At 56.8% G+C, this 12,041-nt stretch overlaps 1 protein-coding gene across 7 annotated transcripts in view; it reads right to left on the bottom strand.

Moving 5' to 3' along the window:
* Positions 1 to 2,038: 2,038 nt before the first annotated feature.
* The window catches only part of PPP6R2 (protein phosphatase 6 regulatory subunit 2), a 42,520-nt gene continuing 32,517 nt past the window's right edge, over positions 2,039 to 12,041 (bottom strand). For 3 of the 7 annotated variants that reach the window (XM_087935461.1, XM_087935457.1, XM_087935459.1), the window contains exons 21-24: positions 11,426 to 11,505; positions 10,534 to 10,744; positions 3,997 to 4,125; positions 2,039 to 3,295 (exon numbers count right to left, since the gene is read on the bottom strand). In XM_087935461.1, coding sequence (XP_087791587.1) covers positions 3,244 to 3,295; positions 3,997 to 4,125; positions 10,534 to 10,744; positions 11,426 to 11,505 — 472 coding nt within the window. In that variant the 3' untranslated portion in view covers positions 2,039 to 3,243. The remainder of the gene's footprint in view (positions 3,296 to 3,996; positions 4,126 to 10,533; positions 10,745 to 11,425; positions 11,506 to 12,041) is intronic. The other 4 variants (XM_026721910.2, XM_087935458.1, XR_015743961.1 and 1 more) reach the window with 3 other exon arrangements.

The following is a 12,041-nucleotide window of genomic DNA, read 5'->3' as shown; positions in this document are numbered from 1 at the left end:
ACAATGATCCTTCATTCACAGTTTCAATTGGTGAGCCTCTCATTTCATTGAGCAAGTGTTGTAAAGCAGTGGTCCCCAACCTTTTTTGTGCCGCGGCCCGGTACCGGCATCACAAAATCATCCACGGCCCAGTACCAGCATCAGCACGCATGGCAAGGCGAGCCGAGCAACCGGCCAGCCAGCTGTCCCCCGCTTCTCCCCGCCACCTTCAACTCCTCCTTTGTACCTGTGTCGATGGGCTTCGGGACGGTCGTCGGCTGGCCTTGCCATGCATGCTGAAAGAATCCTCGCGCCTTAGTTTTGTTCGAAGCCGCCCCCCCCCCCAATGAAACTAAGGCGCGAGGATTCTTTCAGCACCCAAACACCGCTTTCTACCCGGAAAAGCTCACCGGAAGCACTTTTTCATCAAAACAAGATGGCGGTGCCCAGCAAACTGGCGGCCCGGTAGAAATTGTTCCACGGACCGGTACCGGTCCGTGGACCGGTGGTTGGGGACCCCTGTTGTAAAGGATCTGTCTACTGATCAAGTGTATGGATATAGGATCACACAGGCAATGATGACAGGATAACTTACCACAGATCCGGCTCCTCTGGAAATTAGACCCATAAACCATTTACACTGATTGAAAATAGAACTGAACTGAAAACAGACTTCGTTGATTATGGGTTTCAAAACATGGCTTTCAAGGCAAACCTCTCCAAAACTTAAGAACGTCAGTCTCAACTTCGAATCGAACCTGGCAGAAGCTGTTTTTCCTATTTCTCGGTTGCCAGACAGAGGGGTGGGGGTGGGGGGTGGGAGAATGAAATACGCTGCTAGACAAAACACAGCTCTCATGGGAACCAAGGTCATTTCTACAGGTGGTGGATAGAGACGGGGAGAAGTGCCTGGAAAGCCCGCCGATTAACCTAATTGGCCAAGGTGACCTGTGACTTTTGGGGAGTTATTTTCTGTATTAATTACACTGAAACCACAGGAAGCATTTAGAGTTGGTTTTCCATTTGATCATGTACCCAATAAAGAAGTTCTTAGAGGAAGATCTCAGCCTCAGTTTTGATTTGCTTGGGTTCATTAGTCGGGATCATAACAGATAGTGGAATACATTGTTGGTGTGTACTACCTTTGCTGGTTCAAGTAAGAAGTAAAACATTCCTGGATTGAAGGCCCATGTCATATGTTGTTCCAGCTGCAGCAAGCCAGACTGTAAAAGGAGGCTGTAGATGCTGTTTTGCCAACCATTTGGTGCTCAGTATGGTACACTTTCAGTGAAATGATAATCCACACTCTCTTGTGTTCAGGTGACATTCAGGTGAGGAGAGTTGGTGTGCAAAAGACCATTGACTTGAAGGGTGCAGAGGATGACGTGCTGGGAGATTTTTCTGTACGTGCAAGAAAAATGCCTTTAATCAACGCCAGAGCAGCCTCTCTGCTGGAGCTGGCCGACTGGTCTGAGCCACCTTTGATGTGCAAGCGTACAGCGGAAATAAAGAAGTTCATTGATGAACCAAAGCAGACCACAGTGGCCTTGTCACGCCCAATGAATGGAGATGGGTGAAACAGGTCAGAGGCAGCGAGCAGAGGGCAGACACAGGAGAAACGGGGGGATTATATCAAAGGACAAGACAAGCAAGCAAGTTGGTGGCTGATGTTGAAGAATTAATCAAAACAAGGCTTGAAGAAGCTGGGTTAAACATTTTTGTAACTCAGATAATTGCTTTCTCTAAGTTGCATGGATGACGTTTTTGCTTAGCTAGGTAAGATTAATGCATTTTTGTAGCACAAATGTAATTTTGAGAAAATAAACAGTACTTGGGTTACAAAATACTTTTGAGGGTTATATGATCAGATGTGGATTTACCATTCCAAGCTAAATGTTGTGCAATTGCAAAAATAACAGATTTGAAGGTGTAGAACCACATCCCTTCACTGAAAAAAATATATCCAAAAAACAATTTTCAGCTCATTAAATGACACACCCAGGACATGGCTTCCATCCACCAATTAATTCCCTGGCCACAAACCACACAGCTCATAGAGTGGGAGAAAAGTGGGCTGGCCTTGTTCCTCAAAGGCCTCTGACCAACCCTTTAATCTGCAAAAAACATGGGACAACAGACATTGAGAGTTTTTTTTTTTTTTCTAAAAACAGAGCATTGTTATGTTGGGGGTGGTGGTGGTGGACTGTAACCGTGACGGATTTAAGCTCCCTTTCTTCACCCACTCCAGAAAAGCTCCGTTTTCATTCCAAAGTATCTGATTTTGTGCTGAGGATCATCAAGTCCCACTGAGGTTTGGCAAGGAGCAGGTGGCTGCACAAAGCCAGGGAACACCAGGAGGGGCACAAAGGGGCCAATTCCATCCGACGACGACGGCTCAGCACCCCAAATCACAGTCTTGATTCTGCAGCAGCTCAGCCCCCTGCCATTCTTATGCTGGGGGGGGGGAAGAGGAGTGGGGGGGAGATCCAGCCCCTGCCCCAGCTGCCCTGGGGTCCACATCTCGTGTCTAGGGCACATCTCACGCTCCTCGGGCACTGCCAGGCCATACTGGCATGGCTTCCTCAAAGGTCTCTTCCAATGTTCAAGGTTGGCATGAGGTCCAAAGTGCAAAGTGTTGCAGTTCTTGCTTCTATTAATTTTTTTTTCAAAATTAAACAAACCAAAGGAAAACCAATCATCTCCGTGAAAGGGGAGGGTCTCCAGAGACCCCCACCCCCACCCCAGAATCGCTCCAGGACCTCGTTCCTTGCAAGGTCACCTTGGTTCCCAGGGCTGATGCTGGCTGACTTCCGTCCCTCCCTCCCTCCCTCCCAAGAGTCACAAGAGATCCCGTTCTTCAGGGCACCAGCTGCCCGTTGCTCCCCTGCCCCAACCTCCTTTTGGAGGAGGCGTTATTGCTCGATGAGAAGCTGGCGGGGAAGTTCCAACGCCACCTTCTTCGTCCCAACGTCCCTGGGCCAGTCCAGGAGAGCAGAGGCCAGGCCTGGAGACAAGGCCTGCCCTACCCCCCACCCCCAAGGGCCAAGCCAAGCACGGGCACCGGGCCGGCCAGTCGTGGCTGGAAGGAGCTGGAGGGGGAGAGGAGAGGAGCTCACGCTGCCCTTGAGCCACGGGGGGAAGGGGGGATGCGGGCTGAAGAGGGGGGCCTGCTCTCTACTCTCTGTCCTCTCTGAAGGCAGCCTGGATGACAAGGGAGTTGTGGGCAGCCCAGCTGTAGTCAGGCACTTTCCAGGCAGCCCCTCATCAAGCGGGACCTTTCAGCGGGGCCTCGGTTCCCGGGTGGGGCTCCTCGTTCCTGCAGAGAAGTGGAGGGGGGGGGAGAAGTTAGAAAGGCCGAGGGGGCCTTTCCCCATCGGTCCAAGTCGCCCTGGCAGCTGCGTTTCCCACCTTCTGGGTGCCTCCTGAACGGACGGAAGGGTGCGGTGGAGTACAAGCGCCGCTCCTAAGAGCCTGGATGAAGCCAGCTGGCCGGAGCCAGGATGGGGCTGCCCTAAGGGACTGGCATCGCCCCCAGCCACCCCCACCCCCAGTCCCAAAGGAAGCCTAGGCGGCCGGAGGGCTGGGCAAGGGCAGCCACCGAATCTCCCCTCACGGCCTTCCGAGCCTAGAGGAGGCCTCCCCGGTTCCTCCCTCCGGAGCGAGCGGTCCTTTGGCCTCTCTTCCCGCAGAGCAGCTACTCCTTCACCAGGGGCAAAACCAGGACGTGGTCCTGTGCGGTGAAACGCCGCCAAGACCCAGAAGCTACACAGGCGCTGCCCACCCTCTGTGCACTTACACAATCCTGGCTGCGGGACGAGGAGAGCAGGGCCCTGCCTGGAACTCACCTGGCTGGCCATGGCCCGCCTGGGCCCTGAGCTCCACTCCCTTCCTCTCACTCCTGGCCCTGCCCTACCCACACCCGAAAGAGCAGCCCCCCTCAGGCGCACGTCCCTCCTCGGCGACAGCCCGCCAGCAGCCCAGCACCTGGCTTTAGCCGGTGCCTGCTCCCGCCCTCACCTGTGCTCCCTCTTGGCCTCCTCCGGTGTGGCAGGTGCTGCAGCTGAGCTTGGAGGAATGCCCAGTGCCAGGGGGGCTTCCCTCGTCGGAGGACTTGCCAGCTTGTCAACCGTCAGAGAGTTGTTACTGCTGAGTGAGAAGAACCAAAGCCGGTTCAAGGGCCAACTATTGCCCCGCATGACCCCCACTGGAGAAAGAGCCCGGGCTGGGGACGCCAGGGGCCCCTGCAAACTCAGCCCAATTTCATGGGAGGCGACTCTCTCCCGGCTGCCTAAGGGCCAATGGCAGAGGAACAAGGAGACACCCCCCCACCCCCACCCCCTGCTTCTCAGCACCCCGGAATCAGCCGTGGGAACTGGCCACTGCGAGCACCTGAAGGCTGGGCCAGGGCAGGAGAGAAGAGCCAACACAGCCGGATCAGCAGCCCAGGAGGAAGGGAAGAGAACCCCGCGCCCCCGAGACTGATCCAGGAGGAAAAGGGGGAGGGAGCCACCACCCACCTGCACGGGAGGGAAGGAAGGGAGGGAGGAAGGAAGGGAGGGAGGAAGGAAGGGCCTTGGGTGCCCACAAATGGCCAGGAGGCCCTGAGGCGCAGCTGCCCCTTCCTGCCTGCCTCCCCACTGAAGAGGCTCCGGGAGGAAGGAGAGCAGAAATGAAGCGGTGACTAGATGAGAGGAGGCAGGGAAACCCTGGCGGTGCCTCTATACCAGGAGTGGCTCCTAATGCGCGCGATAGAGGGCTGTTCTTTGCCAAGCTGGTTCACGGGACTTCAAAGTGGATTCGCTGAGGGAGCCCAGGAGAAGATGGCCCAGAAAGGAGGGGAAGCACTAGGAGCCGCGAAGGGCCTTGCACAGCAAGGAGGGACCTCATCACAAGCGTGTAAGCGCTGTGTCTGTGTCTCCAGCCGAGTGCGGAGCATGTAGGGGGAGCCCTGGGCCTCCTCTTAAAGCACGAAGGCCAAGGCGACTCCCCAGGCATTACTCTAAGCGCAGGGGTGCGGTGGGCTGTGGGTGGGAGGCAGGGCCTACTCCTCGGCTGTGGCGGGGGCGCCCTCCACCTGAAAGCAGCAGGCGAGGCCAGGCCTCCCTGCATGCAAGGGAAGGGAAGCCCAGCGCCCTGGGGCTGCAGGGGGGAGACGTGACCATGAGATCCTAGGCTGTCCAGGAAAGGGAGCTTTGGAGAGTTGAAGGCAACAAAGTGGTTTCACTTCACTGGGTTCCGATTAGCGTCCATTCAAAGTGACAACAAAGTTAAAGGGATTCCAACTCCAGGCCGGCTTTCAAAGCTTCAGGGAGGAAGGAGGCCATCCAGAGCACACACAGGCCGGTTTGGAAGAGGTTTGCACGCAGGAAGGCCCATTTCCACAAGGAAGGGGCCTGGTGGGGAAAAGCCTGATGAAAACATAACTACAAACGGAGAGGGGGCGTGTGTGTGTGTGTGTGTGTGTGTGTGTGTGTGTGTGTGTGCAGGCAGATTCTCTAGGATCCAAGGTGGATTCCCGTAAGCACCGTCACCTTCACGGACAGCATGAGAATCGACGGGAGGGAAGAACACTCCACGGGGAGAGTCCTGGTCTGCCAACCTTGGGAACGTCTCTGGAGCACTTAACCCCAGGGGCCGGGGGGGCTATTTCCTGGAAGCGTCCTGGAATGGACCTCAGACCCCTCCCAACCCGGGGTCGTGCCCTCCTCCCTTCCGACTTAGGACCAGGCACAGTTTCACGGACCTCTTTGAAACTGTGAAGAAGGTGGAACATGAGCCCGGAAGGGTCCCTCACCTCTCATGTCCGGCCAGAGCCCTGCTGGGGGTGGCTTTTTTTGGCCTGTGGTCACTTGGGAGGCCAGTGGACGGAGTGAAGAAAGCCTGGCAAGAACCTGGCACTGCGGCCGGGCCAAGCAGCTTGTAGGACCTTGGGGGGCGATCAATACATCCCTGGACAGGCAAAGCCTGCCCTGATCAGCCTCCCCCTGCAGGGAAGCTGCTTCTGGGGGCTCCCCCCCACAGGGAAGGTCTCCGTATGCTCGCGGAGGAAAGCCAGGCCCAGCCTAATCTTCCGCTCCCCTGGCGCTACACGGAGCGGTTCAGGAGAAGCTCCGCCAAAACTTGCCCCCTCTGAACACATGCTGGGGCCGAACCCTCTTGGAGGGTTTGCAGTCTATGGCGCCATTCTTCAGCCACCGCCGCCTTCTGGCGGCCATCGCACCATTGGCCGAGAGCCCAGAGCCGTTAAGAGTAGCGTCCGCCCGTGAGTGGCAGCCTCTTTCTCAGCTGGTCCACCCGCCGAGTCCCTTCTGCCCAGAGAGGCTGAGCTTGAGTAGATGTTCCTGCGGGACCTGAGGCAGGGAGGAGGAAGGCCCTGCGAGGAGCCCCGCGGCCCCTTCAGCTCTGCTGCCGGATGGCATTGGTGCGTCTCCCCAGAGGCCATGTGTCCATTCTGCTCCCCAGCAGAGGCGCCTAGGAGGGAAGGGCTGAGACCATTTGCCCAGCGCCATTACAGCGTGGAGGGTCGGCTACTGAAATAAGCCCATCAGAAGGTGGGAGAAAGGACAGCCGGTGGGGGGGATTCTGCCCCCCCAGGACATTGCTGGAGGTTCTGAGGAAGAGGCGGCACAAGGTGGGTGTCGTGGCCCTCGGGGACATCCTGGCTACCTGGAGGCCCATCCATGGGGACTGGCAGTTCGGATGCCTTGAGACCTCCAGAACTTCCTAAAAGGCTGGTGGGAAACGAATTCTCAGAAGAGCCATCAGGAGAGAAGAGCCGCCGGTCTCCTCCGGCTCCACCTCGCAGCCAGACATGGACTGGGCATCCCTCGCCTGCTGAACTGACTGGCTCCCGTGATGGGGCCTTCGGGTTCAGCTCAGGAAGGCAGACCTCCCTGCCTCCGCCCCCCACCCCCCTGAAGCTCAATTCAGTTGGGGGGAGCCAAGATGGGGGAGGGCGGGTGCTGCGCATCCGTCCCCAGAGAAGCAGCCTCCATCCTGGGCACCTGACTTGTGGCCAGTGACTTTATAGGCACAGCTCTGGCCAACGTCTCCAGGAGGGGGGTGGGGCAGACACCAACATATCCCTGGATAACGGCGTGCCGTCATTCGCTTGATGCCGGGGGGGGGGAAAAAAGGAAAAAGAAGGGAAGCAGCAGCCAAGAGCCACCCTGTTGGGGTCACCCTAAGAGGAGGAGCGGGAGCCCACGAAGCAGCCGACTTCCTCCTACCGGAAGGGAATCGGGGGAGGGAATACTCGCTGGAGGATGCCCGCCTTCCCAGGGTAAAACGCATTCAGATCAGACCCTCCTACTTAAAGTTTAAATCTGTTCTCTTTTTCCCAGGTAAGATCTGTCATAGAGCAAACGATGGGCGGAGACAGGTCAATTCCCCATCCTTAATTCTGTGGGCCAACAGCTGCCTGCGAGAGGGGAGACACGCAGAAGGCCTGGCCTGGTTCAAGCGGGGGGGCAATTCCACCCAGGGGCTGCAGCCCACGGGCAACATGGACGCGTCAAGCCCAGCCCGGCTCAACCTGGGCGCATCCTGCGTGCCCACAGGCGGCTCCGTCTGCCAAGTCGTGAGAGCACCGGGCCCTGAAAGCCAGAGCCAGCAACTCCAGCCTAACGTCAGCCACAAGAATTGGACTCCTCTGAATTCGGCTTGAGGATTTCAACCACCACTGCAAAGTTTGGCCCTTAAAGGAGGGTGGGAAGCCCGTGCAGTCGCTGCACCCACACCCAGCAGGCCAAAAGCCCCAGGAGGGGAAACGCTGAGCGCCCCAGCTCCGCACCTGCCTCCTTCAGCACCAGGTGCTTATTAACAAAAATACATGGTGACCCAGCCCTCTTCCCCTCAACCTGGTACTTGGGGCGTTACGAGCCTCAACGGAGAAGAAACGCTCACCCTACATTAATACTCCTCAACGGGCCTGTGCACTTCCTGTTTTCACCCAGAACAGCCCGCAATTGTTCTGACCCAACCGGGTTCCCAGAGGGCAAACACAGACGAAGGCAGCAGCCCCCACCTTTTAAGGTTTAATCACGAATTCTGTTCCTTTGCAGATAAAAAGGCTGCTTTCCACTAATTAACTCTAACAAGAAAGAGCCTTGCCAAGTCAAGGCTGCCAAAAACCCAGAGATAAGAACTAATTTATATGATTCTGCAAGCACAAACTAAAATGTCCACAAGCTGAGCTTCAGAGCTTCTTTGCCTTCTGCAAAGAACGCTTTTTCAAAACCTGGCTTTTATTCTCTTGAGGGCCATTACCTTGCAGCCTTACTCCCGAGTCGCCTGTGCTGCTGTAATTGTTCTTTCCTGCAAGCAACCCTTCATGCACGCGCACTTGGCACAGGCTCCTCGGGAACCTCCTCATCGCTGCTGCCAGCCCCCACAATCTCTGAAGGCAGCAGTCCACTCCCTGATGGTCCTGACCCCTCAGAGTCCTCGCTCGCCTCAGCCATCTGCACCTCTGCCGGCTATCCACAGCACTAATCCCCCTTCTATTCATGAACCACCTGGGACCGTCTTTTCAATTCCTCCAGCTTGGTGGGCCTGGGGCGACACCGGCCTGTTCCCAGCCACAACCCTAATGAAATTCAGGGGGTGAAACGGGCCAGGGAGGGCCAAGTGTCCTCCTGGGAACCACCTGCAGAAGAGAGAGAGGCAAAACTTCTCTGGCTTTCACCTCCAGCTAAGGAACAGAACAGAATCTAACAGGGTCGCGGGGGACCTCGGTGGTCTCCTAGTCCAGCCGCCTGCTCAGAGGCAGGAGACCCCATGCCATTTCACACCAATGGTTGTCCAATCGCTTCTTAAAAACTTGCAGTGCTGGAGCACCCACAACTTCAAAATCTGTCCCACTGGCTGGTTGTTCGCACTGTCGGGGAATTCCTCCTTCGCTCGCGGTTGTTTCTCCCCTTGGTCACTTTCCTTCCAGGAAGGCAATTTGGAGAGCTCCAGCTCCACCCTTGCTGGGTGATGTTACCCGCCCACTTAATGGCTGGCCTGGAGGCTGCCTCCAACTGCTCTCGATCAAGGGCACCGAAGCAGGGCCGGGTCTCTTTTTGCCAAGGAAACTCAGAACGTCAATGAGTTCTACACGGAAGCCCATTCGTCTTTTAGGGCCCGTGAGAAGCAAAGCCGTTTACTTGCCTCTCCCCACCCCCACCCTAAAATCCGTGGCCTGGTTGCTTCTTCCCTTTAGAGCCCTCTTAATAAAACTGTTCTTCAGGGATGCCCCTCACATCCACATCTTGGAAACCCACCCCTTCCAGGAAGAGTTTGGGGCTGCCATGGCAACGCTTCAGGTGCCGAGGAAGGATGAAAAGGTGGCTAGACTCTTGTGGGACGGTTCCACCTCCACTCTGGACCTGATCCGAGGATTAGCAGCAGCAGCTGCTGCTGCTGCTGTTGTTCAAGTTGTGTCATGCCCCTGTTGGCATCTAATTCGGAGGGGGAGGCCAAGTAGCTGACAGGGAGTGGGAGAATGGCTCCGTTGGCTGTGGAAGAAACTGGGGAAGGGCACAGTCGGCTGGGCAGAGCAGGGGAGAGGTAGAGCAAGGGAGAGGGAGTTCAGAGGAAGAAACAGGCCCACCCTCTCTTCATCCTAGGGCACGCAGGCAGGAACGGAGAAGGGAGCAACATGAATTGCGTGGCTTACGGGGGAGGAAAGGGCCCTGATTCCCTTCATTAGCTGCAGCTGGGAACACAGTGTTTAAAAAGGGAAGCTACACGCAGCAAGTTGTTGGGAGCAAATTGTGAATTCATCTGGTCTCGTCATGGTTTATCTGTGTTCCTGGTGTCTTCCCAACTGTCTGAGTGTTCCCATGCTTTCAAGTCCGAAAGTCTTTCTCCTGCCCTGTCAAGTTAATTACTGCAGCTTTGTTTGTTTGGATTTTTAGTTACAGTCTGTATGTGCCTTGTTTTGAACTGAACTTTCTACAGTTAAAAGCTGTTCCTGGGAGAGTTTTTCTCTAGCCGAAAGTTACCTGGACATTGGGGGCAAAGTTGGAGATTAAGGGGCTCTTCTTGCTTATTTGACTTGTTGCCTTTGTGTAGGCATTTTCTTTATGAAGTGCAAAGGGAAGAAATTACCGTATTTTTCAGACTATAAGACACCCCCCCCCCCAAAAAAAAAAGTGGGTGGAAATGTCTGTGCATCTTATAGAGTGAATATGGGCCTGTTTTTGACCGGCAGAATGCTATTTTTCCCCTTGTTTTCCTTCTCTAAACCTAGGTGTGTCTTATGGTCCGATGCGTCTTATAGTCTGAAAAATACGGTAAGTTTCCAAGTCCTTCAAGGGTCACAAGACTTTTAAGGGCGACATCGTTCCTTCAACTGGCCCCTAACGAGGCTCTGCCTGCAAGGGAGGGAGCTCCTGGCGCCGGGGGAGTCCCACCGATGCCCCCCTTCCATTCTCCAGCTTTGGGGGGGCTTTCTCCTCAGGAGGCTCCCCATACCCCGCTTTCCCCGCCTTCTCTGTGCCACTGCCTGGGTGCCTGGAGGGCATCTTTCGGCCCTCGCCCCCGGTCCCCTGCTGACCACGTCCGCACCTGATGAAGAGGGCCTTTTCTTTCTTAGCGTCCACAGTCAGCGGGGCGGTTTCCTGGCCTGAACCTGGGCTGAGGGTTTCTGTGACCACGCTGGCCGCCTCGTCCTCTTCCTCGCTGTCTGAGCCACCAGAGGAGCTGCTGTCTGAGGCCACCAAGGGTGCCTTCCGTGCCACGCAGACATTCCAGGAGCAAGGGGAGGCGGCAGCGCTGACTGTACAAGGAGAAGCGGGCAATGCCCCATCACGCAAGGCTTCCTCCCGCACCAGGCTGCACGTGCCCAGGCTCGGCTCTTTTGTGCACTGCCTTAAAACGAGGGAGACCCCTTTGCTAGCTGACAAAATTAAAAACCTCCGAAGAACCTGGAGCACTTGAGCACCTGAGACAGGGCAGCCGTAAGGGAGCCGCCTCGGTGGGACGGAGGCAAGCCCGGTGCCCAACGACAGAGAACTGGGGCTAAGCGTCCCCTCCAAGGCCTCTGCCTTCTTTCCAAGCCATTTTCTTTCCCCTCAAAAGCCTTTCCAGGGGGATACTGGCAGAGGTCTAAATTTCTGCCTCAGCTTGACTAAATCTACATCAGTGTTCCAAAATATATCTCAAATTCCTGAGCTGGTGAAGGCCAAGGCCCATTACAGCTCAGGTAGGTCCCTTGCCTCCTGCAACAGGCAACAGGGCCGGGGGAGAAGGGCCGGCAGGCCAAGCTGGTGGTGGGGAGGGAGGGGAAGGGAGGGGGAGGGAGGGGTCTTTCCAGCAGAACTCCCTGGGAGGCCTGGCCTTTCCCGTCGGAAAGAGAGCGTCCCGGAGCATCTCGCCTGGCACAGGCACAAGGGGAGCCTGACTCCTCCCCACCCGGGCACCCCGAAAGGCCTGCAGAAGCTCCCTTCCCTCCTCTTACCGTTCTCGTCCTGGCTCTGCCTGGGACTTCCCTCCGAGTCGTTCTCCACCGGGGAGCTACACTTGGGAGCTGCTTCGGAGCTGGAAGGGAAAGGCCAAGTCTCTCGCTCGCTCGGGCGGAGTGTTTCTGGCCCTGCGCACGGCCCCCTGGGCCACAGCCCTGCGGCAGCTCCGGGAAAGTAAACCCCTCCCCCTCCCCCAGTCCTTTGTCCCAAGTGAGAGACAAAATCGGGGCAGTCATTCAACGGGAAGACCGGAGGTGGCGGCCTTGGCCCTCAGCTGGAGGCCTCTAACGGGAAGCCCCCCGCGAGAGCAACGGGTCCCGCATCTTCAGCCCCCCCCTCTCCCCGCCCCAGTTGCCCTCGACTGCCCCCTCCAGAGAGAAAAGGAGCGCCCACGGGGAGCAAGGGGGAGGTGGGGGTGCGGGTGTGAAGGGGAGAGAAAGCCACGGGCCGGCCGGGACAGGGGAAGGCACGAAAGGGCTGGAAAGGGATGGAAAGGAGGCATTTCTTAATTGGGGTGGGGGGCGGGGGGGGGCGGACACCTTGGCACACTCTTCCATTGAACCAGCGGCTTCCCCAAAGGCCTGGGCTGCTTTGTAATCCTTCAGATGCTTT

Source organism: Pseudonaja textilis, chromosome 5 (genome assembly GCF_049901715.1).
Source record: "Pseudonaja textilis isolate UNSWEBS1 chromosome 5, rPseTex1.2, whole genome shotgun sequence".
Taxonomy (NCBI): domain Eukaryota; kingdom Metazoa; phylum Chordata; class Lepidosauria; order Squamata; family Elapidae; genus Pseudonaja; species Pseudonaja textilis.
Note: the sequence above shows the minus strand (reverse complement) of the source record. Positions and strands in the feature narration are given on the sequence as shown.